Source organism: Nelumbo lutea, chromosome 5, assembly GCF_056320005.1.
Source record: "Nelumbo lutea isolate HS-2025 chromosome 5, American lotus-T2T, whole genome shotgun sequence".
Classification (NCBI taxonomy): domain Eukaryota; kingdom Viridiplantae; phylum Streptophyta; class Magnoliopsida; order Proteales; family Nelumbonaceae; genus Nelumbo; species Nelumbo lutea.
The window spans coordinates 25,127,329-25,155,325 of record NC_142688.1 but is presented as its reverse complement, the minus strand read 5'-3'; the positions used below and the strand labels follow the sequence as shown (position 1 = coordinate 25,155,325).

The following is a 27,997-nucleotide window of genomic DNA, read 5'->3' as shown; positions in this document are numbered from 1 at the left end:
CATCTTGTGAAATCTGGATATAGCATTCCAAATGTGAAACCACATATGAGAATGTCATTGAAAAGGCTAGAGAAACCACTGATTTCTTTTTCAATTTTCTATTGCTCTTTTTCCATAACTGTGAAAAAGGATAGCTAATAGATGACAACAGAGCAACAGTTAGAATCCAAAGTTACATTCAGAAGCAAAATTGCCCATCCCTTGGATTTAACGTAAAAAACCAGGATCAACTCACTGTTCTGTCTTGATGAAATGAGTTGCCAGTAGCTTTGGAACAGTGAAGCCATGGAAAGAGTCAACCTCAAAGAGTTCCTTGAGCTTCTCATCACATATTATTCTCCTCTTATCAGATGGATCCTTCAGAGACAAGTGCAGAAAAGTGAGGACGACAAGAAATGGGAAGATTACTAGAAAACATGGTAGAAAAAACAAGATTATACCTTCTCAGGAATGAAATGAAGAAATTTAAATGGCTAACAAGAAATATGACATGGAGAATACAATGAGTGAGGTCAGCCAATCCTTTTGCTGTACTCTAACTAAGCAAGGAGAATAGGGATCAATGGTATTGGACTCAATTTTAATTTGCTGTGCCTCCCTTAGGGATGCTTATACTGATTAACTTTCTTGATTAATAAAATTTCATTAACTAATAAAAAAAAAAATGATACCTTCTATCTACTACCAGTGATACATATAAAGGAGTAACTAAAAATTCATTTGAAACCATCTATAGGCTGAAAAAATAATAGGTATTGCATGTACCACTTCAACTGCAGGTGTAGTTTTAGCAGACCAAACTAACAAAACCTCATCAGTTAGTACTACAATGTGACTACAATTAGGTTTGTTCTTTAGATGACACCCCAACAAATGACCAAAAGACTGATGATCCAAGAAAGTCTGTACCACTTTTTAGGATCTTACAAATATTACAATACCCTAGTAACTACTGTAAAGTATCAATAATTCCTTACAATAACAGGCCAACCATTAAAAGTCAAAATCTACCATAAAAGGCCAACTATTACGAAGTCTAAGAAACAGGCCCATGACATACCTACAGGCAATATACCAAGAACCCGTCTTTTTTTTTCTTTTCACTTTTCTAGCATTAATTAGACCAAAGACCATAAAATTAGGAAAAGACCTAGAAACAAATTCTTCCTGCCCCATCTTAGATATGGTATTGTGCACTAGTCCATATTGGCCATATCATGTCGTAAGTTCCAACAAACTGATATGGAGGATATACGAGATCCCTCAATTCATACTTCATAACCATGTTTTGTTTATCATAATTAGGAAATGATTTGACGCAGCACCATGCCTTAGATCAAAAGGTGTATGGTAATACAAAACTTTAAAGATTAAGTGGCTGATATTTCTATAGACCCATGATATCTTAAGAAAAAAATCCTTTCAATTATAACTACTCATGATAATATAATTGCATTTCAATAGTTCCTGTAAAAATTTGAACAGCATCATTCCCATATGGTGGTTTCAGCACCATCCACCCAAATAGATTTTACATTAATACAAACATTGCTTTACCTATCAAAAGATTTGACTATTTCATAGCATACCAACATCATCATCTAAGCCTTGTCCCAACTATATGGGGTCAGCTACATGAATCCTGCTTTGCCATTTATTATTTAATAGCACATAAATGAGAAAATTTATGATATGCATGCAAAAAATTTACAGCTTACGTTTTTTTTTCAATTTTTTAACAAAATCACATTTATCAATATATTATTTAATTTGCAAAAGAAAAAAGATATTATAACCTCACATTGTTCAATAAACACTTTCTAGTTCTTTCATAACCATAGGTAGGAAAAATAGATGCATTTATAGTTTTATACTATTATACCCCATCCAAGGTTATTTAAGCATTAAAGTTATTCCCAGTTTATATGTGTGTGTGCGAGTATGATTTGCTTACTTTTCTTTGGTACTTCTATGCATATCTATTTCTTTTTCAGCATACCCAAGTGTTTCAACACATTCTTAATTCACATCTTAAAATTGACTTACTGAGATGCTCCTCGTTACCGATATATCAATCACTAGTGAGATGGCAGAGCATCAAGCATGTCACTCTTAGAGGCCAGTGCAAAATTTGAGACGACTGAAGGGAATAGGTAGAAAACCAAGTGAAGGAGAAGCAAATAAATGACTTCCAGATTGGCCTTAAATTATTTACATGTTCCAATCTGTAATGCTTAACTTCATTGCACTGCTTCAGAGCTTTCATTCTCAAAACTGACCAATTTTGGCACTATTGAAGGTAACATATTGATTATGACATGTGGTAGAGTATCAATTATGTGTAATGGGATAATCATAATGCAGAGATCATACAACTTATAGAAAATTGGCAGGGTTTCACACTTGTGAAGTATAACTGAAGTTAATGGATTTGACCAAAAGAAGCAATAAATACCTGCAAGTTGTTTTGTTTTATGTATTCCCACATTCTCTTTACAACACCAGCCCGTGATAGTGAACTCTCACCCGTACCAAGGAACTTAACCAAAGCATCTGAAAGTGGAAGGGGAGCAAGAAAGCCTGAATTGCCTCCCTTCTGTCGTTTCTCTTTCTGTTTTGGCTCATTTGGATCTGACAAGGAGGAAAATATTGAAAGTATATCCCCAGAATATATTTATCACATCAAGAAAACCTTAAACCTTAACTTTTCTCACCTTCTTTCCTCTCTTGTTTTTGTTGTTTTTCCTTTTGTGTTGACTTGACTGGAGCTGCAAGATCATGTGAAAGACAAATGAATTATATCCATAACATCTAAAACAACAATACGTGAGTATCAACAAAAATAAGAGCTAACAATATAATAATAAAAGTCATACTAAATGAACAAATTTAACACCAGTAGATAAGCAGCACGTTCCAAATAGTAATTGCATCAATACAAGTCAGGAGGATAAAATTTAGCTATGCATAGAACTCACTAACCACCCAGCAAGTCATACCAGAGGCATCATATATGCTATCCAGCCTAAATAGTTATATATTTATTACTGATGAAGCTTCTACAAAAATAGATATCATTTGGTAGAGAAAAGTACTCACCTTTCAAATGTCAATTCTAAGAAAACCTTCTCATGGAAAATATAAGTGCTAACAATTAAAGAAACCAGAAAATGTCCATGTCAAATGATGGTCCTGATGAGGGCAGGTTTGGCCCTCCAATGACATTGTGACACATGGCATCTCGGAACAACTGGGTGACACCCAGAACCACTTAGGCAACAACTTAGCCAAGATGACGATGTCCCGAACTGGCGACCTAGCACAAGCGCTGAACTGGCAACTTCGACCACAATTCAGGACGGCTAGAAGCACCTCGTCCGGGGCCGACCTGCAGCACCTCATCAATAGCCAAAGTGACCTCGAAGCAAGGAGCGACCTCCCTCAAGGGCGTGTCGACATGATTGAGGTCCAGGTGGTAAGCTGCGAGATGTGCTCGCCAACAATTCAGCATGCATATCCCAACACTCCCACGATCCTTGCAAGTTGGCCCATGTACCGAACGTTTCGGAGGGTGGTCAACGTGCATGGCGGTTGCCTCCAGGAATATCGAACCACTTAGACGACCTTGCGGAAATCTCGGATGCGATGCGTGAAGCCTATGCCAAACAATGTCTATATAAAGGCACCAACCTCAATGGCATAGGGGGGGCAAGTAAGCATATTCTAGCTCTCATACTTTATGATTTTTAGCTCGCAGTCTACTATGAGAGTACTGACTTAAGCATCGGAGCGACCTCGCCGGGTTAGCCACCTCGGGTCCTCTGACATTGATTCCTTGTAGGTCTCTAAAGAATTACGAATCTCAACAATCAATCCAACTAGCCACCAATCAGCTCGGCGCCTAATATGCAGCTCGACACCTTATATGCAGCTCGGCCCTCTGGTCAGTTCGGCGCCTAATATGCAACTCGGCCCTCTGGTCAGCTCGGCATCCAGGTCCTCACCCAGCAAAATTCTCCACTTCGGCCTCTGAGTCATCAGCCACTTAGAAGCAGACCGAATGACGAGGTACTTAGCACAAAAAATTGATTCATCGGGTCCCAATAACTACAGTTGAATATGAAGAGAATAGTGTCACCTCGAACAGTTCAAATACAAACAATATGCTGATTTGAACGAGTGGTACTTCAAAACATCAATTTAAGATGGTAGATTACAGCCATCCAAAAGAGGAGAAAATCTAGAGGTAAAGAAGAGAACTACTTTAATAAACTTCTTGATAGCAATCCATAAATGGGTAAGAAGGACCATATATAATCTGCCTACTGTAAAACAGTAGGAATTGTCAATAGGTTATGCCTCCAAGCCTATCAAAATAAAAGGAACAAAAATTGAGGAAAGGTTCCACTGTTGTGGATATCAAGCAGTGGCTTGGGATGTGGTGGATGCAGCACAAAGTAAAGACATTAATTGGCAAATATGATGGTCTCATTGAAACAATTGAAAGGTTCTTCCTGAACTTTTTCTCCTCTTCAACCTTGAGGGTGAAACTATCACTAGAATGGGAACACCTTCTCCTTCCGGTGTCAACTGGTATATTGAGTTTAGAAGAGGCATAAGGGAAAAATAGCATGCCTCCTTGATCCGCTTGCTTGATATTCCAGAGACAGTTGCTCTAGACCCAAACCTGGATGACTCCAGAATTTGGACTGTTTCCACACATGGTCTCTTTACTTGTTATTCATTTTTTAAACATCTTGCCTCACCTAACTCCCAATGGGTGGACTTCCCGGTGAAAGAAATTTGGAGTAAGCCTATCCCACCAAAAATTCAAGCTTTCTGCTGGGAAATTTTCCTTGGTAAGGTAAATACAGTGATATCTGCAGAAAAGAAGGCCTTTTTCTTGCCTCTCTCCTCATGTGTGTTTCTTATGCAAGGTAATGAAAAGCCCCTCTTCCATTTATTAATCTCTTGTTCCTTTGTACTTCGAATCTGGGAGTTTTACACTGCTAACAAACAGAATCGGGAACAAACCTTGTAATCAGTTCAGATTTGCACTGCAAACAGATGACTGCAAAACTGAATCAGGGACAAATTACAATGCAAACAAACAGAGCCTAAAGATCATCTAAGCATCATGGGACAAATATTAGAATTTTGTCAGGGGCTGAGGGCCGATGTTCAAGAAAAGATGCAGTGGCTGGAAATATCTGGCACTCTGTACAGACTGCCCTGATCTTTATGAAACTAATTCCAACCTAATTTATATATAGCACTATCAATTAAGAAATATAGAAGAAATGCAAAATTGAACTGGAATTTCTATTCGCACTTTACCCTCTTTTTTTCTGTCTGAAACCCCTGAGGCCACCATAATCATTGCTCAAGCTCAACCTAAAAGTAAAAAGCATCCAGAGAAAGAGCCCTTCATCTAGCATTATTCCATCCAAACCCCTATGGGCTGTCATACAGCTGTTGGTACATATAGTCCGAATACATTAGAGGTTTTCATTCTATCAGAAGCAAATATGGCAAGATCTAGTGCAAGGAGAGACATGCAATGGATGACAGACAAATAAGCAGTGGGATAGAGAGGTGAAGGTTAGCCCATGCCTACCATTTCTATGCAGTTGATGGTAGGACTAACAGTAGTCAAATATACCTATAATAAAGGCATCCATAAAAAGTATTACTTGTATAAATGAAAAAAATAAAAAAAAAGAAGATCCAACTGCACACATAATGCATTCATGTTATCACCTAAACATTACTCAAGCAGGTTAACTTGGCAACAGATATATATGAAGGGACCGATCATGAGGTTCAAACATTAAGATGAAATAATCAAAAGAAAAGAGACAGAGAGAGAGAGAGAGAGAGAGAGAGAGAGAAACAGGTATAATTGTAGAAAATTGACTAAAATTTTGGTGAAGAGAGTAGAAAAACTGAACATTGGAATAAGAATCGTCGCTTTTTGAAGGTTTATAAATGAGGAATATATGATATCCCTTAAAGCATCATGACCATTCACCTACAGTCCACGCTACAAAATGGTCAACTGTAATTTGGACTGCACAAATTGTAGCAACCTACTAAATGAACCATATAGTTCAAAAGAACCCAAAAAAGGAAAAGAAAAGAAAAGAAAGACAAGTGAGAAAAACTTTCAAAAACCTCATTGATGAACAACTGGGCATCTTCCATGGCACAGGAACATGACCAAGGCCCAAAGTTTCCCAAGGTGATTAGCTAGAACCCAGCCCAAAATTATAAAGAGAAATACAACATAACAAGGCCCCCTAGGCTTAGGCTTCCAGTTTAGTAAAGACACAGTTAGGTTTTACTTCTTTGGGGCTGTTTGGATAGACTTCTACTTTTGTACTTTTAAAAATATCAAAGTATAAAGTACATAAAATACTTTTACTTAGGTATTTTTTCTTTGAAAACCGTTTGGGTAAAAAAATTTGAAAAAGTACGCTTTCCAAAACAGAAGGACCATTTTCTGTTTGGCAAAAGCACATGCTTTTGTACTTCTGGTGACGGTTTCTGGTGGTTTCGTGGTCTGAGACTGGTGATGGCAGTCCGACTCTAGCAGCGATGAGCGGAGGTAGGGTCGAGAGTTTTACTGAGGGGTGGTGGTCACACACGTGACCACCCGTTCGCACGAAAACGAAAGCACAATTTCGCCAAAAGCACAAAATTATAAAATGTTGACTTCGTGCTTTTGGGGTTTTTCATACTTTTAAAAGTATGAAAGAAAAAAGTATAAAGTACATGCAAACGCTATGTCGTGTTTTTTGTACTTTTATACTTTCAAAAGTACGAAAGTACTTTATAAAAGTTTATCCAAACAGGGCTATAAAGCCATTGGTTGGTTAATGAACCAACAGCCCAGATCGGTTTGATTGTTAACTTGAAATATACAATTTAATTGCAATATAATATGTACAAGAATATATTATGTGGTAGAAATGTAGAATTATACCACAAATAACTTCAGCACATGCCCAAGACAACCTGATCCCATCCAAAATTAACACTGGGGCCAGGCCCAGCCCTAGTTGAAAATGAACCAGGACTGGGATAGGACAAGTTCAGGCCCCCAAGGTCCCATGGGTGATACCAATTCCACAGATGTGGAACTGTGTCTACTCACCTCATCAAGCAGGATCCTTAGCTATTGTTGAAGGGGACTCAACAAATGTCATTAGATGGCATTGAAGTGTGTGGGAACTGTAGTGCTTGGCCCATCTTGTATATGAGATTTTGGTACCATGATTCAAATTAGATGGATAATAGAGAGCTGATTCAGCTGAATTTTCAATTTGATGATGTTACATTTTTTTTGTTGGGGTTTACAGTGATAAGTCCTTACACCCTTTATTGTGGGAGGGCTTTCAGTCTATACTAATGTGCACCAGTGGGAATGATGAGGAAAGAAGACTAAGAATCTGGGAATACCTTGTATCTCTTCATTTCTGCTCAAGGAAGAAAAGCTCTAAATTAACAATTTCATTCTAGGTGACAGTGGGACACTTAGTCACCACAAAAAAACAAAGAGAGAATAGTTGGGTAGAAAAGTAATATAAATGGTAATATGATAGGATGTAAAAACAGACATGCTAATGCTTAGGGCAGAATTACTAGCCGCTGTACGAGGGGTTCTTTTTGCAAACCAGATGGGGGTGGAGCATTTGATTATTGAAGGGGACTCTAAGGTAGTGGTGGGCTGGCTGAATAACCCTCAGAATGCTGCTTGGTGCTACAAAAATGAAATCAAGAAATTCAAATGGCTAACAAGGAATATGTCTACTTCTATACAGTGGGTGAGGAGATTAGCAAATACTTTGGCAGATGTGTTAGCCAAGCAAGGGGCAAATAGGGAAGACCTATTCTGGGCTCAATTGTGACCTGTGTTGTAATTTCCTTGTAATTTATTGGGGGAGGCTGCAACTCATGCCTCCCCAAGGGTTGTATGAGCTTTCATTCTCAAACCTTTTATGATTTAATAAAATTTCATCATTTATTGAAAAAAAAAAAAAGACATGCTAATAAGATGAAACCCTATTAATAACATTATAATAAGCAGCTCACCACCTTGTTACTTGTCACCTAAACAGGCATTTTGTCTCCTAGATAGACATATTTTTAATGTAACTCATGATGTTAGGTGCCCAACCAAAGGTGATTTGTGCCCTGTATTTGGTAATTGGTAGAGAATATAACTGTAACTTCGGATCTCTTAATGTCAACTGCAACTAGGAATGGGGTATGAATAGGTAGCGCATGCAAGGGTGTTCTAGCTTAGAGCATGAAATGCTTCCTTCTTTAGTGACCACCATTTCAATGTTCCTCAAGATATTTGGGGTTTTGAAGAGCCAGTTCCAGAAGAAACTTCATTTGACCTCTAGGTCAGTATTAGGAAAGATTGCTGTTCCCAATGAAATGCGTCTAGAAAAGATGAGGTAGGAAGAAACAAGGCGATAAGCCAGCACCAGGTCAGGAGGTCTCAGTTCCAGTTTGCCCCCCCCCCCCTCCTCCAAGTGGCTTTTACAAGATGAATTTCGATGGAAGCAGTATTGGTAACCTGGGGCCTTCAGGTATTGGGGGTGTATTAAGGGATGAGAAAGGGAAAATAATTGCCTTGTTCTCAGGACCAATTGAAGCAGGTGACTCCCTTAGGGCTGAGATCTTGGCGGCATTGGAAGGTGTACAGAGAGCTAAGGAGATAAATATAAGGAAGCTGATCATCAAAGGAGACTCCAAGCTGGTAGTGGGCTAGTTGAAAGGAGACAAAAATGGGCTGTGGATGTACAGCAATGAAAAAATTCAAGTGGCCGACAAAATACATGGAAGTAAAAGTAAATTGGGTTAAGAGATGTTCAAACTCCTTTGCTGATGGATTAGCAAAACAAGGGATAAACAGGGGTGCTTTGTTTTGGGCTCGATTGTAATTTTTCTGCTTTATTTGTTTCTTGTTGGGGGAGATAAGAGAGGTTATTTCCTCCCATTGTATCCCTAATTTCTTCAATGAAATCTTCTATTATTCATAAAAAAAAAAAAACAGTTAGAAGAGGTTTCAGAAAGAGAATTTAAGTATTTGAAAGAGATAAAAGAAGATCAAATAGGGCATATTTGTGGTCATAAAAAAGGGGTCACCATTTGGACAACTTTAGGGGATACATTAACTGATATTTCAATTCATTCAAGAGAAAAGTACAACCAAAGGCTGTACAAAGGAGATACAATAATAGGATCAAACCAGAAAACCTTTGGGAGATACAAACAGACTTTCAAAATTAACAGAGAGGAAGGCAAGAATAGAGTATCAAATTAAACAGTTTTTCTTTCTTCATTACTTCGTCCTTCAACTATTTGTGTGTGGTGAGCAACAACTTAAAATGAGAAATAAGAAACAAAAGGAATTCTTTGATAACATTGCAGGATGTTTAAAACCCATGTGCTTAAAAAGAGGAAGGCAAGCAAGGAATCCACTATGAAGAAGTTCCAGAAGTAAAAATTAGTCGTGCAACTTGGGTACCTCATTTGAAGATTTTAGAACCTCTCTCACCTTCTCTCATCCCGCTGCTAACAGTTGCAGTGGCGATCTTTCTTTTAGTTTTTCCCCTTAGTCTCTCTATTTCTCTCTCACGTGCTCTCTCTCTCACTCTCTTTTTCTCTCTCTTCCGTTCCCTTCCCCCTTCTTCCTCTTGCATTTTCTCCCCCTGTTCATCGTCTCTTTCGACGATAGCAGGAGCGGCGGCGTCTCAATCCACAGGAGTTGTCATCATTCGAATGCCGGAAACCTGAGGCCAAAGTCGCACCTCCTCTGTTCATCGACATTGTCAAACCAAGATCTTGCAGCTTCGCCGTTCAGATGAGGAAACCAGCAAACTGCCAAGAAGGTGCCCCCGGGTAGAAGAACCTAATCTGGGAGTTCAGTTTACTCCTATGGATTGTTAGATTACCATCGAAGCAGGTCATCCTCTCTTTCTGCAAATTACCTCAGAGCAAAACAGACTTCCGATTCACCTGCTTTGCAGCGTCGATCATCCTTCTCTTTGTGTGTAGTTTGTTTTCTCTTTCTACTTTTTCTTTCTCTTTTTTTTTCTTGTTTCATTTCTCATGGATTTCTGCTGTTAAGGATCTGGGATCTGAGTGAGGGATTTCTGAGTTGGTCGAGTACTTTGCTGACCGAAGAGGACTGTGAGGGATAGGGAAGGGAATGAAAGAGAGTACTGCCACAAATCATTCAGCAATTTTAACATATTCTTTTGAATGATCTTGGTTAAAATTGATGATTGATCAAAACAATTCTTTTTTTCCAGGCAGTATTTCGTGGACATGGACGATACTGTTCCCCAAAAGGTAGTTGTTGTTTTAACATCTGATCCATTTTCCTTAGCTCATCCTATTTACTTGTTTTACTTGTTATTTATCGGAGAACGAATCTTCTGGATTATAGGTATATGGTCTGACTTGCTATGAACCTTGTTCAAGGGCACAAGGTGCCTCAAAAAGTTTGTCTTTGACAAATTAGAGATGGTAGGTGAGACCATTTTTCAAATGCTTAAACAGCCATGACCATGGTTTACTGTATGATCTGTTGGTTTTGTAGATTGTGGTTCACAAGACTAGTCCAAGAGGGATCCATTTTAGGCGCGCTGGACCATGTCAAAAGGTATACTTTTCTGTAGTATTCTTCATTCCAAAAAAAAAAAAAATGCAGGGAGCATATGTTAACAAGACTTCCTTTTATCTTGCTCAGGTTTATTTTGAGTCTGATGAAGTGCATGCATGTATTGTAACGTGAGGTGGTCTATGCCCTGGGCTTAACACAGTTATTAGAGAAATATTGTGTGGCCTTAATTACATGTATGGCATTAATAGGATCCATGGGATAGAGGTGAGTAGCCATGTCATTAGAGTTCACATATTCAAGATTTTTGTTTCAGTTCAGTAGCTATGTCATTAAACATGCTTTGTTGGTTAATGGTAATTGTTTGACCTTTGAAATAATATTAGGTCCTTGTGTTGCTTTCAAAATTGGTCTCTTACCCATCATTTGCAAGCTCCCTGAGTTTAATTTTCATTATCTTGTAAAACATGACTTGGTTCACAAATAAATGATGGTTACACATGCATTATTTGCTAAGGATTGATGCAGGGACTTTGTAGGTTCAAACTGGAAAGCATCTTTTGCATTTTTTATGCATGGTTTCTTCTACTAATGAGGATGGTGGCAATTGTAGGGAGGATACAAGGGTTTCCATGCTCGAAATACCATTTCTTTAACACCCAAGGTTGTAAACGACATTCATAAGTGTGGCGGTACTATTCTTGGTACATCACGAGGAGGACATGATACCTCTAAGATAGTTGACAGCATTCAGGACCGGGGTATAAATCAGGTATATAAAGCATAAGTTTGTCTTATTTCATATGTATGATAACTATGGTCACAATCCTCAGCATCCTTTGTCTCTTTCTTGGTTTTCATATGCTTTGCCATATTTCAGGTGTACATAATTGGGGGAGATGGGACACAGAAAGGGGCTTCTGTGATTTATGAGGTGAGTTCTTTTAACAAATTGAAAATTATCGTCTATTATTAGTTTGGGGGATTCTACACACAAAGTACTCATCATGGAAGAGGGAAAATATGATAATGGAAAGGAATAAAAAAATATGGGAAAACGAGAAAAAGAGATAGGGGAGAAGAAATGGGAGGAAGGTTGCTGCCGCTGCTCTTCTCGGCTGAGGTTGAAGAGGAAGGTGAACGGTAGCCCCTCTGGCCGATCTCTTTCTCATATCTTTCATTTGCTCTCGGTTTATCTCATTTTCATTTTCCTGAGAGCAAATTCAGTTTTGTTCTCATTCCTTTTTATTGTGTTGGGTGCCAGTTTTAAATTTTTATCCTATTTGTATAGTTGGTTAATTAGGGGTCATGGCTTCATGTAATGGTAAAACCTATGGTTGACCCTTGCTGTTCTAGAGGGTCCTTTGTTGATGTTCTTATGGTTTTTTCTGCTATAGATTAATGCTCAGAATGTTATTGCATGGATAATGGATAGGGGAGGGGAGGGAGTTGATGGCCCCTGTTCACTAAGACAGTATATCAGAATGATAAGAGCATTGTCTGATAGGGGAGCATCTCTCTATTTGTGTGTATTCTACATTTTCTTCCTTCTGCCTGTTTGCAATTATATGGTGGCTGCATGTGGACCATTATAAATTGAGCTTTTCTCTTTGTAGGAAAACATTTTCCATACAGTTCCTCCTAGTGCAGTGGAGAACTACAGAAATTTTGTTGAATCTTACTAGGCTCAATATGAGTTATGCTTGCCAATATGTTCTCTACATATATTTTCCATTTATTGGAAAAGTAACTTTTTTCTACATGTTTTTTCTTCACAAAAATATATTGGCTATAGAAACTGAAAAGAAAGAGAATAAAATTCACACATACACGAAGCATTCATTCAACTATAGGAATATTGAGATGGAAGGCAATCTCAGAATGGTAGTAGACTGGTTTCAAATTGATAGCTGTAGAGAACACTGATGTGGGCCCCACAGCTACGGTCCCACTGTGTTCGTAGGGTGGAAGGTGTTCTAGTCTTCCTAGGGTTAGCTATTGGTCATGTAGTTGTTTCAGTTGTTATTTACTTCAGTCTTATTTTTGCTCTATTTGTTATGTAAAGACTAAGGGCAGATCTGTCCTTTCCATGTAATGAGCATAACCTATAAATATTAATTAAAGTGGCGGCGGCAGAACATTAAGCTTCTGCTCCTCCTTTTCAACTCTTGTGTTCTACTGCTTCTCCTCCCCTTTCCTCCTCTTTTCTCTTTACCTTCTTATTTTCGAACCTGAAATCAATTAGGGTTCAAGACTGATAACAGTCCTGAACTTCTACTTGGTATCGGAGCTAGGGTTTCTCATGTGAGTCTAGTCCAGCCGACCACATGAGAACCATCTAAGACTGGAAGCTGAGAAAGTAGAGTTCGTTGACTGGTTCTTGGAGATCTCCAGAGGATTAGCAGCTGTTTGAAGAATTGCCACAGTTGCAGCGAGTTGGTGATCAGGAAGAATCAGATAAGGCTAGGGTTCGGGTAACCTTGGAAGGCAGCGAACAACATCCTATTGTAAGTTTTTTATTTTCTAAGAGAAGTATTATTAGAGAAGATAGGTTGAACCTATCTACCAAGGGCGGCCAAACCACTCTAGGGTTTATCTTTCTATTCTCTAAAGTTTTGTCTTAATCCTGCGGCAAACCCTAGTACTGGACTGAACCTTGTGATCTAATACCGCGGCAAACCCTAGTACTGGACTGAACCTTGTGATCTAATACCGCGGCAAACCCTAATAGTTCTCTCCTCAACATTGATCAGTTTTAGGGTTTCATATGAACCCTACTACAAGCCTTATCCGTACAGTACTGTTTGGAGTGTATGGCTGAGAATTTGCTTTTAGGACTGATTAAAACCCCAATTCGGCTTCAGCATATCAGATTGTTCTTCAAACTGTTTTTCAGTTTTCTTTTGGGTTTCGAACTCTTTTAAGGGGGTGAAAACAGTTCGGACTGTTGCTGTTATGTGTGGTTACTGATTTCAGATCAGTTTTATACACGTTTCATGTACATCTACTGTGAGTACAGATTGGTTCTATACTAGTTTTGTGATTGTGGTTGATAGTCCAAGTGCTGGTTTCGACTGTAGTAACCCTAATTTTGAAATTTCTGATTCTTGACGGAAATGGAGTTTAAGAATCAGGCAAAAGGCAGTATTGGGAACAACAGTTATGTGGTATGTGGGCATTGTAAGAAACCCAAACACACAAAAGAAACATGTTGGAAGCTACATCCTTATTTGGTCCCGGCAAAGTTAAGAAGCAAGAAGGGTAACGTTCATGTGGCAGTGCATCCTAATTCATCATCCTCGTCTGATACGAGAGGCACATTCTTAGAGACCTTAGCCGCAATTCGAGCTGCTCTTATACAGTTGGAAGGGGAAGTTGGGAACTCAGCTCAGTCACCGCAGTCACCATTAGCCCCCACCACATTTGCTTCCGCAAATTCAGGTACTCGAGCCTTAGCTTGCCATGCCTCAGCTCCAGGTACCACTGAACCCTTTTGGGTATTAGATTCAGGTGCATCTGACCATATGACTAGCTTGCCTTCATTGTTTACCACTTATCATTTATCTTCTGGTAGGGATAAAGTATCTATTGTTGATGGCTCTCTTGTCCCCATTTCTGGCAAGGGTGACATCAAGCTATCGAATACCATCTCCTTGTCTTCTGTCTTACATGTCCCTAAGCTTGATATTAACCTCCTTTCAGTCAGTAGTATTACCAAACACATGAACTGCTCAGTAACCTTCTTCCCTGACCGATGTGTTTTTCAAGACCTGAAGACGAAGAAGGTGATTGGGACTGGCCGTGAGACGAATGGGATCTATCTGCTCGGGGAGAGTTCTCATCAGAAAGAGCCAGGGGATAAGAAGTCACTTGTTTCCCAAAGTGTGAGTTCGGTTATGCTTTGGCACAACCGATTGGGTCATTTGTCTTTTCGGTCCTTAAGGAGTCTGTTTCCTAATTTGTTTGAGTCTGTTGAGTTGTCCCAGTTGCAACGTGAAAACTGTGAGTTTGCTAAACATTGTAGACACTCTTATTCGTTGAGCAATAAAAGGAGCAATCGTCCTTTTGATCTTGTGCATACGGATGTTTGGGGGCCATATCACATTCCTTCCATGGGTGGGTACAGATATTTTTTGTTATTTGTTGATGAACATACCCGGTTTTCTTGGGTTTATCTCATGCGTTCCCGAGATGAGGTTCCCACCCTGACCCAAAGCTTTCACCAAATGATCCTAACCCAGTTTGATGTCAAGATCAAAGTTCTTAGATCTGATAATGCAAAGGAATATTTTGCTAAGCCATTGGCATCTTACCTTCTTACCCATGGGGTTATTCACCAGAGCACTTGCCCTTATACACCTCAACAGAATGGGATTGCAGAAAGGAAGAATAGGCACATCTTGGAGGTGGCTAGAAGCATTATGTTTACCTCCAATGTCCCTATTCGCTTCTGGGGTGATGCTATCCTCACGGCGATATATCTTATTAATCGGGTTCCTTCCCGGGTTCTTGATATGTCATCCCATGTTTCCCTTCTATACCCAGATGAGGAATTGTTCACTGTTCCCCTCAAAACATTTGGTTGTACTTGTTTTGTTCAGCTTCTTGGTGCCCATCACTCCAAGTTCGAACCCAAGGCCTCCAAATGCATCTTTCTTGGTTATGCACAAACTCAAAAGGGTTATTGCTGCTATGATCCTGTCTCAAGGAAGAGGTTTGTATCCATGGATGTCACTTTCTTTGAGGAGACACCCTACTATTCTCGGGTCTCTCCTCAGGGGGAGAGTAGTGAGGGTGGAGATTTGGGTCATTTTCTTTAGGGGGAGTGCAGTGAGGGCAGGGTTGGTCCTTTTCTTCAGGGGGAGTGCAGGGAGGGCAGGGTTAATACTTTTGGGGCTGTTCCCTTACCTATTCCAGTGGGTGATGAGGGTTGCAGTAGCGAAGGTGGTCAGGGGGATCGGGAGTTTAGAGTCTATCACAGGCGATGCAGGCAGGTTGATCCAGGTCATCAACAGTCCCGACCAGCTCCAACCTCTTCCGCGGCTCCAAGTCCAGATATTACAGTCCCAGGGCCCACAGAGACTCCTTCCATTGTTGCTACCTCACCCCCTGCAGATGACCTTGACCTTCCCATTGCCATCTGTAAAGGAAAACGGCATTGTACCACATCTACAGCCCACTGCATCTCCCAAATTTTGTCCTATGATCGCCTATCTCCCTCCTACAGGTCCTATCTCACTTCTGTTGCTAATGTCCCTATTCCAAGAACAGTGCAAAAAGCCCTATCAGTCCCGGAGTGGAGAGGTGCAATGCAAGTTGAAATGGATGCCCTGTTGAAAAATAATACCTAGGAGCTAGTTGACCTGCCCAAAGGAAAGAAACCAGTTGGATGCAAATAGGTATTTACTGTGAAGCACAATGCGGATGGTTCCATTGAGAGGTACAAAGTTCGGCTAGTTGCAAAAGGGTTCACTCAGACTTATGGTATAGATTACTTGGAGACATTTGCCCCGGTAGCCAAGATGACCACCATTCGGGTTCTATTATCTCTTGCAACAAGCTACACTTGGCCTTTGTACCAAATGGATGTTAAAAATGCCTTCTTGAATGGGGACTTGTAGGAAGAAGTTTACATGCAGTTGCCTCCTTAATTCTATGATACAGAGGCAGGTAAGAAGGTCTGCCGGCTCAATAAGGCATTGTATGGTTTGAAGCAGTCACCTAGAGCTTGGTTTGACAGATCCAGACTAGCTTTTGGGAAGTTCGGTTATGTACAGGCCTAGTCAGATCATACACTGTTCATCAAGAGGGTGGAGTCCTCACTGACACTACTTGCAATATATGTTGATGATATTGTGGTGACAGGAAATGATAGCCATGAGATTGAGTCCCTCAAACAGCTCTTTCATCAAGAGTTTGAGGTGAAAGATCTGGGTACACTACGGTACTTTTTGGGTATTGAGGTTGCTAAACCTAAACAGGGGATCTTTGTCTCTCAAAGGAAATATGTTCTAGATCTGTTGGCTGAAACTAGAAAGTTGGGTGTCAAACCTGTAGAAACACCCATTGAACAGAACCATAGGATTAGTGCAGAGAGTGGGGAGCTGCTTGAAGACAAAGTTATGTTCCAACGGTTAATGGGAAAGTTCCTATATCTATGCCTCACTCGGTCAGATATCAGCTAAGCAGTTAGTGTTGTTAGTCAGTACATGCATTCTCCTAGAACCACACACCTTCTAGCAGCAGAAAGAATACTAGCATACTTGAAGAGATGCCCGGGTAGAGGTATACTGTTCAAGAACAATGACCACATGAAGGTGGAAGTCTATACGGATGCCAATTGGGCTGCGAGTGTTGATGACAGAAGGTCTACCTCTGGATATTGTGCTCTTGTGGGAGGTAACCTGGTCTCTTGGAGTAAGAAACAGAGTGTTGTCTCCCGATCTAGTGCTGAAGCTGAGTACAAGTCAATGGCTAACGGAGTGGTTGAAATTCTTTGGCTGAGATCACTACTTGAGGAGTTGGGTATTGAGTATGAGAAGCCCCTGATGTTGTATTGTGATAATCAAGCGGCTATTAATATAGCACACAACCCGGTGCAGCATGACAAAATTAAACATATTGAAGTTGATCGACACTTTGTACGTGAGAGGGTCTCATCACAAGAAGTGTGTCTCTCATACATCACCTCCAACATGCAGCTGGCATATATCCTCACCAAAGTTGTACCACAGAAGAAGCTAGAGGCGGATCTATCCAAGTTGGGAATGATAAACATTTATTCCCAACTTGAGGGGGAGTGTAGAGAACACTGATGTGGGCCCCACAGCTACGGTCCCACTGTGTTCGTAGGGTGAAAGGTGTTCTAGTCTTCCTAGGGTTAGCTATTGGTCATGTAGTTGTTTCAGTCGTTATTTATTTCAGTCTTATTTTTGCTCTATTTGTTATGTAAAGACTAAGGGCAGATCTGTCCTTTCCATGTAATGAGCATAACCTATAAATATTAATTAAAGTGGTGGCGGCAGAACATTAAGCTTCTGCTCCTCCTTTTCACTCTTGTGTTCTACTGCTTCTCCTCCCTCTTCCTCCTCTTTTCTCTTTACCTTTCTTCTTATTTTCAAACCTGAAATCAATTAGGGTTCAAGACTGATAACAGTCCTGAACTTCTACTACAGCTAAAGCACATGTCATTACAGATTCATAATAAGGGAGGTGAAGCATTTGGCTATGCAAGTAAGAATGGATTTTGTCCAAGTGCAGATATCAACAAGTAGCTTTGCTGATGCATTGAGTTGACAAGGAGTGCAGAGAAAGCAATTTTTTTTGGTAATTTCTCTTTCCGTGATTGTTTCTAAACATGTAATGAAGAAGCATATAATGAGTTAGGTAGTGGGGCTAGTCCAAATGCTCTTTTTAGGGGTTATGGGAACACATTTGACAAGTGTTCCCTTGAGGACAGTTTCAGTTGTTGAAGACATTGTTCCACAAAGAATTGGTTGGTTCACAAGATGAATAGCATGTGTTTTGGGGAAATATATGCTTAATGACTTTGTAAGATGGGTCTATTCTTCTACATTTAAAATTTGTATTTCTTTTATTTGTATGCCATATATATCTTTCATATATTAGTTGGTTCATTCCAGCAAAGACTAGGATTTGAATCCCACTGTCTCAACTTTTATTATTCTTCCTTATAGTTCACTGCCCCATTTACTTGGTATTAAGCATGGGCGCCCCTCGCTAGTTTTACATTGCATTGGGCTCAGGCCCTCAGGCTGGACCCTTTCAAAATATAACAGATGTCCAACCCAAGCCCACCCAAGTTGCAGCCCTAGTGAAAATGCAAAAAAAAAAATAAAAAAGAAGCATATTATTATGAGAGGAAGAAACATATATCCTTAAGTATGGGAAGTATAATATGAGCCATAGCACATGGAGGTAATGAAACAGTGACAATAGTGACAATTGTCAAAAAAAAACAGTGACAATTGAGGTCATGTCATAACCAAGACGGTTATACTAAATCAAACATCATGTGCAAGCCAATGTTTTAAAAGGTGTTTGAGGTGTATGCCTGGAGGTGCTCCTCAAGGCAAGGCGCACTCTGGAAGTGTAGAAGCTTCTGAGGTGTACATCTCAGATGTGTTAGGTGTACACATCTAGTCTGTTTAAACAAAACATCTTACACAAAATAAACCCTACTTATTTTGGGCAATATTTGAGTTGATAGGTAGAGCAAACTTGACAAGAGAATACTAATTTCTTCAGTTCAACAAGCCAGGAAGATCTAACTGTAAAAATTATGTTTAGAGTAAATGAATAGAAGATCCATAACAAAGTTCACATTTAGAAATATGTCTCGCTATATGAATAGACACCAGTAGAATTTTAAATACAATACCATCTTCTGTATCCAATGGCCAAATATGCTTCGACAGAGCTTTATTCATTTGAAACATGTTGATGGAATCAACACGAAAAAGGGAGCGCAATGTTTCATCACATATTATATTTCTTTTGTTGTTTGGATCTTGCAAATTGTTCTCCCGAATATATGCCCACAGCTGCTTGACAACCTAGAATCAAAGTGTAGAAGAGCAAGAAAAACTATGATATGAAAGCTCCTTTTTCTCACAAATCAGTTAATGTTGGAAATTTCTTTATGTACCTCAGTTCTGGCCATTTCAGGCACTCCAACAAATTTTTGAAGAAGAGGAGAAAGTTTACATAATTTGGTGAATCCACCTCTTTTTCTGACATCTTTGTTCAGCTTGTTTGACCTGTGTAATAAGATATAACAGCTACTTATTTAGTGAAATCGACAACCTGCAATCTGGCATATGATCATCTCAAAATTATCTTACATGCCAACAAAGAGAAAGCACAAGTTTTCCCCAAATAAGTATTCCATTTGTTTAGGATTAAAATATAACAAGCATACTTCAAATAAAATCAAAATCTTTATTCAACTAGTCATGTTACCATGATAGAAATGGCATAACAATCATCTTAGCAATCTTGAAAACACACTTTTGGGCTGGAAGACAACGGCTGGGATTCTGGAATTGTGGCAAGGGCTACAGCTGCTTCTCCGTGGAAATCCATCCATGATCTGCTTCTAGTTTTCTCCCATTGGAGCAGGTACGATGTTAACTCTGGCAATCGAATAAAATTTTGGGAACATCTTTGGGTTGGGGTTTCACCTCTGAATGACCAGTTTCCTTCCTTGTATGCTCTGTCAAATTTGAAAAATGAACCTATCTCTTCTTTTTTAGTTCCTTCAGACTCCACTTAGTTTTGGGTGGAACCTCAACCTGCGAAGGGCAATTAGGGATACAGACTTGGACAACCTCTTACCTTATTAGCCATCCTTGAGAATATCTTCCTTGATCCTAATAGGGAAAACACCAGAATTTGGATCCTTCTACTTCAGGAACCTTCTCTTGTACTTCGTTTTTTGAAACCTTAACTCAGTCATCTGCCCCTTCTGGTGTGTCCTTTCCAATTAAGGAATTTTGGAGCAAGCCCATTCCTCCTCGGGTTGGATTTTTCTGTTGGGAAATTTTCTTGGAAAGAATAAATACAAATGATCTACTTTAGAAAAAGAGACCCAATTCTTGTTTACTTCCTAATAGATGCTCTCTCTGTAAAGATGATGGGGAATCCGGTTACCACCTTTTGGTCTCTTGTAAGGTTACTAAAACTGTTTGGGAGTGGGTACTTTCTCGCTTTGGGTGTACTTGGAACCCTCCTAAGAGTGTCCAAGGTTTGTTCTCCCCTTCGTTTTTCAGATGGCCTAAGAAGTGAGGGAAGATGATGTGGATGAGTATTAGGGCAGCCGTGTGTTGGTCACTATGGGAGGAAAGAAACTCTCGAATATTTTCAGAAAAGGAAAGATCCCTGGAAGAACTATTAGACCTAATACTTTTGAGGGCTGCCCACTGGCTAAAAACTATGGAATTGTTCTCAGACTTTCCTATTGCTGACCTGTTAAGAAACTGGAAAGAGATAGCAACCTCTACTCTGTGTAAGAGGACACTTAGTCCCTTGTCGTCCCCTCCTCCCTCCGGATTTATAAAAGTGAATTTTGATGGCAGTAGCATAAGGAATCCAGGGCCCTCTGGGATTGAGGGAGTTTTCAGGAATGAGGAAGGGATTGTTATTGCTCTATTCTCAAGCCCTATTGGAGAAGGAGACTCTATTAGGGCTGAGATCCTTGCAGCTTTGGAAGGGGTTCAAAGAGCAAGGGAACTAAATATCAGTCGGCTGATTTTGGAAGGTGATTCAAAGGTGGTGAATAGCTGGTTGAAGAAAGAGGACAGTGGCTTGTGGAGTTACAATAATGAAAAGAAAAAATTCTTAGGGCTATGTAGAGGCATTGAGATACAATACAGCTGGGTGAAAAGGACTGCTAATTCTTTTGCAGATGGGTTGGACAAGCAAGGGGTGAATAGGGAGGCTATTTTTTAATCTTCTTTCATTGTAATTTTCTGATGGGGAGATAAGACTCTTTATGTCCCCCTTTTTTGTACCTAAAGCTTCATAATTCTTAATAAAGTTTCTGTTATTGATCAAAAAAAAAAAAAAAGATGTAAATGGATGAAAGTAGAAATGAGGCAGTGCAGCAGGGTTGGTCAAAACTGTTGCTTGTGTTCATAGTATGTAGCACAAAAAAAAAAACTTTTATGCCTGTATACATTACATACATACATATAGAAATAGATATAATGTATGTACATTGTTAGGGAATGAGAGACGGATGAGGATAAAATATTCTTCAGTTATTGAGATACAAATGAAGGAGACAGACACAGTCTTCCTATTTTCATGATTCAACAGACGTCTATAATAAGGTCGATGCCCTGCCAATGCTGGAATGGCGTTAACCATGCCTTTCGTATGTCAATGCTGCAGACCCAATTATCAGGAGCTTTGGAGGTGACGAAGGGGTGATCACCAAGACAGTAACAAAGTTGATTTGTTCCTCTGTTGATGTCGCTCTCTGATGAAGTTATTTGACTGAAAGTCCAAACCTTGTTCAAATGCTATAGATGTAGATGGCCTTGATGTTCAGACCTCAGAAACAGACTATATTTGTAGATGTTCCTGTACTTGGGGGGTTTAAAAGATGAGAGAGGGATACTTGATATCAAGCAATAACTGGTGACAAGAGAAAAGAAAATTGGGAGTCCAAAAACTAAATTGCAAAATTAAAGATAAAAGAAGTAGAAACCAATGTTCAGAGAACCGGAAAAGGGAGAGAGGTTCACAGGTCAGAGGTTCAATCGGGATCAAACTGGAGGTTGAACCATGACGGCGTGGCATATACGTATATATACTATATAAATATTATATTTAATATATTTTACAACTTTTATCATACTTAAATATGGTGAATGGATGGAAAGTTCCTTACTTTTTAAAGCAAATGACTAGGGTTCAAGCCTCTTAATTCATATTTTCTTTAAAATATGTGTCTAATAAAATATTATATACAATAAATAGTCATTAGTTAATACAAATAAAGAAGTGGATTACTGGTAATCAAGCAATATTTGAAAATAAGGGGTCAAGGGTTCAAGTCTTGTCACGCATGTTTTGAAATTTCAATTATTTAATGACCCGGCAATTTCATGAAACCGGGACCAGTTCACCAGTTTTCCAATCAAACCAGCCAGCCAGTTTTCACTGGGTTTTAACAATTCCAGTTCTTGGGGTGTCACCAAACCAGCCAGACCCCTGAGTCACAGTTCAACTGGTCCAACCAGCCAGTCCGGTTTCCTATACACTGGCAGAAACACTTTCTGAAGGATAAAAAATAAATCAAATAGCAGACCCAGCATGTGGCTATTATACCAGACCAGCCACCCACCAGAAACATGGGAAGAAGTTGAAGAGCCTCTAGATTCAACCTTCATCTCTGATAACATGTAAAATACCAGAGAAAGGTATGAATCTTGCATTTTTTTAAGTATGAGAAATTACATCAATTTATAGACTGGGATGGATAAATCCCAAACTGACTCAAACTCTTCTATCCTATACCAACTCAAATATTACATTTCAATCTCATGTCAACAATCCAAGCATATCTTATCCTCATCCGTTTCTCATTCCCTAATACATAGATGAAAGTTTAGATTTTACAAATAAAGGAGGATAAGCCATCATAAATATCAAAAGATCAATCTAGAAAGATGCATGTTTTAGATTTCCATAAACCCCTCCCACTCTCTATCAAAATTAAATATCTTCACAACTTGGAATTCTCTAATATGAAAAGTCAAATCTAAGATGATAAAGCATATACACCAGTAAAAATCCCAGAAGTGGATGAGAAGCTCTGTCAAAACCTTTCCATTTTGTTCCTTCTAAATTCCCCCATGTTCACAAAAGGAAAAAAAATAAAAATAAAAATCCACAGGGTACAATATCAAGAGCCAAACCAAATGGAGAACCAAGCTGAATCACCTCAGGGACCTAGAAGGGCAAATTAAATCCACTCAAAGGAAGACCTGAAAGAAACTCCAAGCATCTCTAGCAATGTGACAGAGTAGAAACAAATGGCTACTACTCTTCACAAGCCTGTCAATCAATTCAAATTCCATTCTCCCTTAACTGATCCACCATCAAACAAGTAGCTATAGTGCCATACAAAAGCTTCAACTCTTTGTTGTACTAAGTTCTGCAAATTCATCCAACAATAGATGTTTCAGCAAACCCTCTAATCAATTTGTCATAAAAGAAGCACACCATAAACATACATTTGGGGTCTTTTAACCACACCTATAAACCATGATTCCTAGTATCCAAATAACTCTTAGAACAATCATCGATTTCTCTTTGAAGCAACAGCCTTCTGAAATTTGGACTCGTAGGCCTAAAAGTTTCCCAGGTATACTTAGTAGCAGGGGCCATTGGTTGGTGCAATGGTCATCTCAGGTTGACAAGCATGAGGATGGATATTCGAGCCTGAGAGTGGACACTTCAATCAAGAAAAATCCAAAAAGTCCACATCTAGTCCACCACTCCCAAGATCCAACATAGCCAGGTCCAACAATTTTTCTATAAAATGTCATTACCCAATGATGATATCTGGGGTCTTGGGAGGGGTAGATTGGATATGGACTAACCTTTGGCATTTCTTCACAGAATGGCCACCCTTGGACTCAAACCAGCTTTCTTATGCTTGTCAGCCCAAGATTTTACCTTTTTTTTTTATACAAATACCTAAAATTTTACCGTTACAACCCATGTTCTCACATTCAAACCTGTGTTCCAACATGTTCTTCTAGTCAACAGAATTTGATTGTGTTCATCAAAAGATAATTCCTTACTATCCATAATTCACTCCCAAGACCAAACTAACTCTTAGATCTGGTAAAATCTTTACAATTCACTCCCAAGACCAGAAACTTCAAAAAAAAGACTGCCTTGTAACCCACCTTTTGCTAGAGTACTAGCCAAGCAAGTGGCATACCTTGGGACCCACTTGAATGAGCAATTCAGGTTACTTCCTATTGCTCTTGCTTCTCTAACCAGAAACCAGTATGCCCAAGGTGTCTCTTCCTCTGATCTCAACCAAGGAATAGCTACTTGGCAGTCCCTCTCCACAATGAAACCTATACAACTGTTCATGGCAGCCAGCTTTAAACCATGAACGAGAGGCAATGATTTAGCCCTTAAGGAATTGCCATTCCCTGCTGTTCCTAAAAGGTTGAGTTAGATATTGCTCATATTATCTCCAACAGTTCCTCATATTCCTCATGCACCTGGATGGTCAGGTCCAACATTGGGCAATGGCCCTATCTACATAGATAAACTTGTGTTCTCAATGGCAAACTAGTGGCCCATAAAAGAGATGAAGAAGAGAATGATAACAGGATAGTAGGAAGAAGAATGAAGAAAATAGACATCAAGATCATAGTATATAAACTCCAGACCAAGTTGAAGATGTAAATCTAATAATAAGCCAAAAGAAAGTCCAACCAAGTCCTACTAGGGTACATCCTTTATTACCTAATATCTACCTGTTAAGAAAAGATGAGGGATTAGGTAGCAAAAAACACATTAAAAAAAAAAAAAAAAAAAAAAAGATAACCAGAGAGTCAACCAAAAAATCTTTGAACTCATCTCTTGTCATAATCCAATACACCACTAGTAGTAACCAGGCTTATGATGCCAGACTCAGAAATCCCCACACAGCCAGTGAACAGTTTAGCGATCCTTCTCCCAAATAATCCATGGAAAAAAGCCCAAGAACTCTAACACAGGATCCATCCTCACCTTGTAAGGGAGCAAAAAAAGGTGGTCAAAAAAAGACTTGAAAACTCCAGAGGCTGGTAAAGAATGGCATAATCAAAGTTATGGATGAAACCATTTGAGTAATCAATACACCCAAGTTAAAAAGAAATGAAACTTTTCTGGCTCATTAGGAGGGTTTTTGGTAATGTTCCACTACATCAATACAATGATACTTTACCTTTACTCAAAAAAAAAATGTTGCAATTTCAGGTTAAATTGCTGTCACATCAGCACCATATAGATGATTCAACTTTAACATTCAAAAATCATGTCTGGTAGAGTGAATTCAACTTGAAACATGAACATCACAGCTTGCATCAGGTTTCACACACAGAGGGCACTGGAAGAAATGTTAAAATGGCATTTGTTGGATCAGGAAGACATTCCTGCCTCACCCGTCCTATGTGACATCGAGTGGTGCCTATGCGTTTGAAATGTCCAACAAAACATTGTCCTCCAGATTTTGTGCCAAAATGTTTCTCTGTTCCTGCTTCTACCTTCAAATACAAATAGACGAAATTCCAATGCTACCAAACACCATGTAGTTGAGACAAAGTGATTCTAGTCTGACAATCCTCCATGCCAAGCAAGCACATCAGCACTTTTAAATCATTTTTTTTTTCTTTTGGATAGTATGGGATCTTAATCTGAGGGTTTACTCTTTATACAATGTCTATTGAATTTAAATCTTTCTGTGATGTTAGGTGGTCTTCTTGCTACAGATATTCAGCTTAAAAATATTGTTTTCATGTTATTCTTTCATTCTTCTAGTACATGTGCATCTAGAAGATTAATCTTTGATAGTGACAGTATCAAAGAAGATTTTGGGAAAATCTGTGATGTCCAGCAAAACAAGTTGAACTAATAACAGGGAATAGTTAAAAATTACGAGTGTAGGTCTAAGCTGTAGGGCACTGGAATATCTACCTGAAAGGCAGTAGACCACTTTAATGCTTTAGTGCACTGCTATTACTTATGCATCAGTCGCTTGTGTAGGCTCACTGTAGGTCATCCATTGCAGGTGATGCAATGTCAAATTGCATGTACTTGCAAAAAGATAGTTGGATATGGTCATATTATAAACTCAATTCTTCTATCATCGAGTCACTTAAACAGTAATTGCCCCTTCATTTTAGTTCTTTTTTTTTATTGGGGGTAACTGGAACTTAAATCATCAATGCTTAGTATTCAACTCAACCATGTTCCATCCCAACTATAGGGTTGGCTACATGAATCTTGTTCTGCCATCAATGCCATATCCATTGTTAAATTATGATATCTTTAATTATTTCTCACTACTTCAACTCATGTCTTTTTGGGTGTGCCCTATACCCACTTCAAATTGTAAGAGATCACTTCTGCTCATTGGTGGTGTAGATTCTCTTCTATGCATATGACCAAAATCACTTAGTGCATGGTGCTTACCATAAAAGTGGCTTTGTGCATTTCCAACGGGCACACACCGCATGTTTGGGGCAACTTGGTATTTCAAATTCAAGCTTGGCATTCTGAGAAAGTATTTTAACTAGAAGTGGAGGAAATAGAAGGAAATAAAGAAAAGCACTAAGCAACATTTTCACAAACTTTATTGTCTTCGGCAAATAATGGTGAGATATTGTGATTCTAATTACATGATGCTGTCAAAATAAATAAACCATCGCATGTATTTACATAATGAAAGAGTACAAGCACATTTTGCATGAAAAAACAATGCTTGATGCATGCAATAAAAGAAGAGGCAAATGCAGTATCAGATTATGGACAATGCCCCATCTTATTGCTTCAATTAGATACCATAGTTCCCATTTAGAAATGCAAGGAATTGAATTGTCATAAGAATATACCAAGCACAAATGCATTAACTTTAGCCAACAAACCACCAATTATAACTGCTTCAATTAACTAACTTTCAATTCACAACAAACTGGAAACCATCGAAATGAAACTACAAATTAAGATAACGAAATTAAAAAAAAAAAAGGAACACTTACGATCTTTTCCGTCTGCCCCTCCCGTTGCTTCCCTCTTCTTCCTCTTCATCCCCGTCCTCATCTTCTTCAGAATCGGAGCCATTGTTGTCTTCCGAATTTGTTTTGTGCTTACCTTCTTCTTCGTCGTCTTCTTGCTCTTCTTCGGCCTTCTCGAACTGGCTTTGAAGAAAAAGGTCGACTTGCTCTCTTATGAACGCCTTCTTGTCTGATAAATCCACTCCAAAGTCTTCTTCGAGTTTACGGCGGACAATAGCTGTGGTGGTCGTGTTCAGGTCCGACGTTTGAAGAAATTCCCGCAGCCTTTCGACGAGCTTCGAGTCCGAAACCATTTTCTCTTTCTTTTTCCCTCTTTTCTTTTCTTTTTTTTCCTGAGTTCGGTAATGTTTTTGTCAAACTTTGATTTTTCTTTCCTTCGAATGTGGCGATTCTGGGCTCAGGTGAGCCAAAGAGGAAAGGACGAATTTAAGGAGGCGAGGATGAAGTGAAGGGACATTTCTGGTAATATTGAAAAAGGTTCATTTGTTCCTCGATGGCGTGAAACTAAACTCTCGAGTCCCGACAACTATTTTCCTGTGCTTGACGGATATGCCCTTGTACCATACCGGAACAGGCGTATACTTGTAACAGTAATGTGTCTTCAGCTAAATTACCATGGGACCCCTAATAAAATAATACCAAAATGAAAGCGTCAACCTCGGGTGAGTCCTCCATGGTCTAACGTGGTCAAAACTGTTGCCACGTGGAACATTGAAACAGTTCGGCTCAAACTCAATCCCAAATATTCCATTTCCATTTTTAGTAAAATCAAAAAATCTTGCAAGCCGTGTGTTATCCAATAGTTTTCGTCTAGAGATATTTTGCAAAAAAAAAAAAAAAAAGAAGAATTGCAATTTTTGGGGATGCACAAAATAATTGGCCTGAATTTTAAAAAATGGCATAAGCAAAAAGCCTGTGTAAACACTATGCAAGTATGAGAATGAGGGCATCCAATCACACATTCCGAACATGACTTTAACTTTAACACATGTACGAAAGATATTCTCGATGTGTGGCTGGATCTAAG

The 27,997-nt window shown here is 39.2% G+C and overlaps 1 protein-coding gene across 1 annotated transcript; it reads right to left on the bottom strand.

The window, feature by feature from the left end:
* Positions 1-4: 4 nt before the first annotated feature.
* Positions 5-27,401, bottom strand: LOC148851107 (uncharacterized). Its single transcript, XM_088946436.1, has 6 exons — positions 26,935-27,401; positions 19,308-19,419; positions 19,041-19,215; positions 2,715-2,768; positions 2,456-2,631; positions 5-357 (listed from the first exon to the last, which is right to left on the bottom strand). Exons 1-6 carry the CDS (start codon positions 27,261-27,263, stop codon positions 232-234), a joined length of 972 nt encoding a protein of 323 aa, XP_088802562.1. The 5' UTR covers positions 27,264-27,401; the 3' UTR covers positions 5-231.
* Between the last annotated feature and the right edge of the window lie 596 nt (positions 27,402-27,997).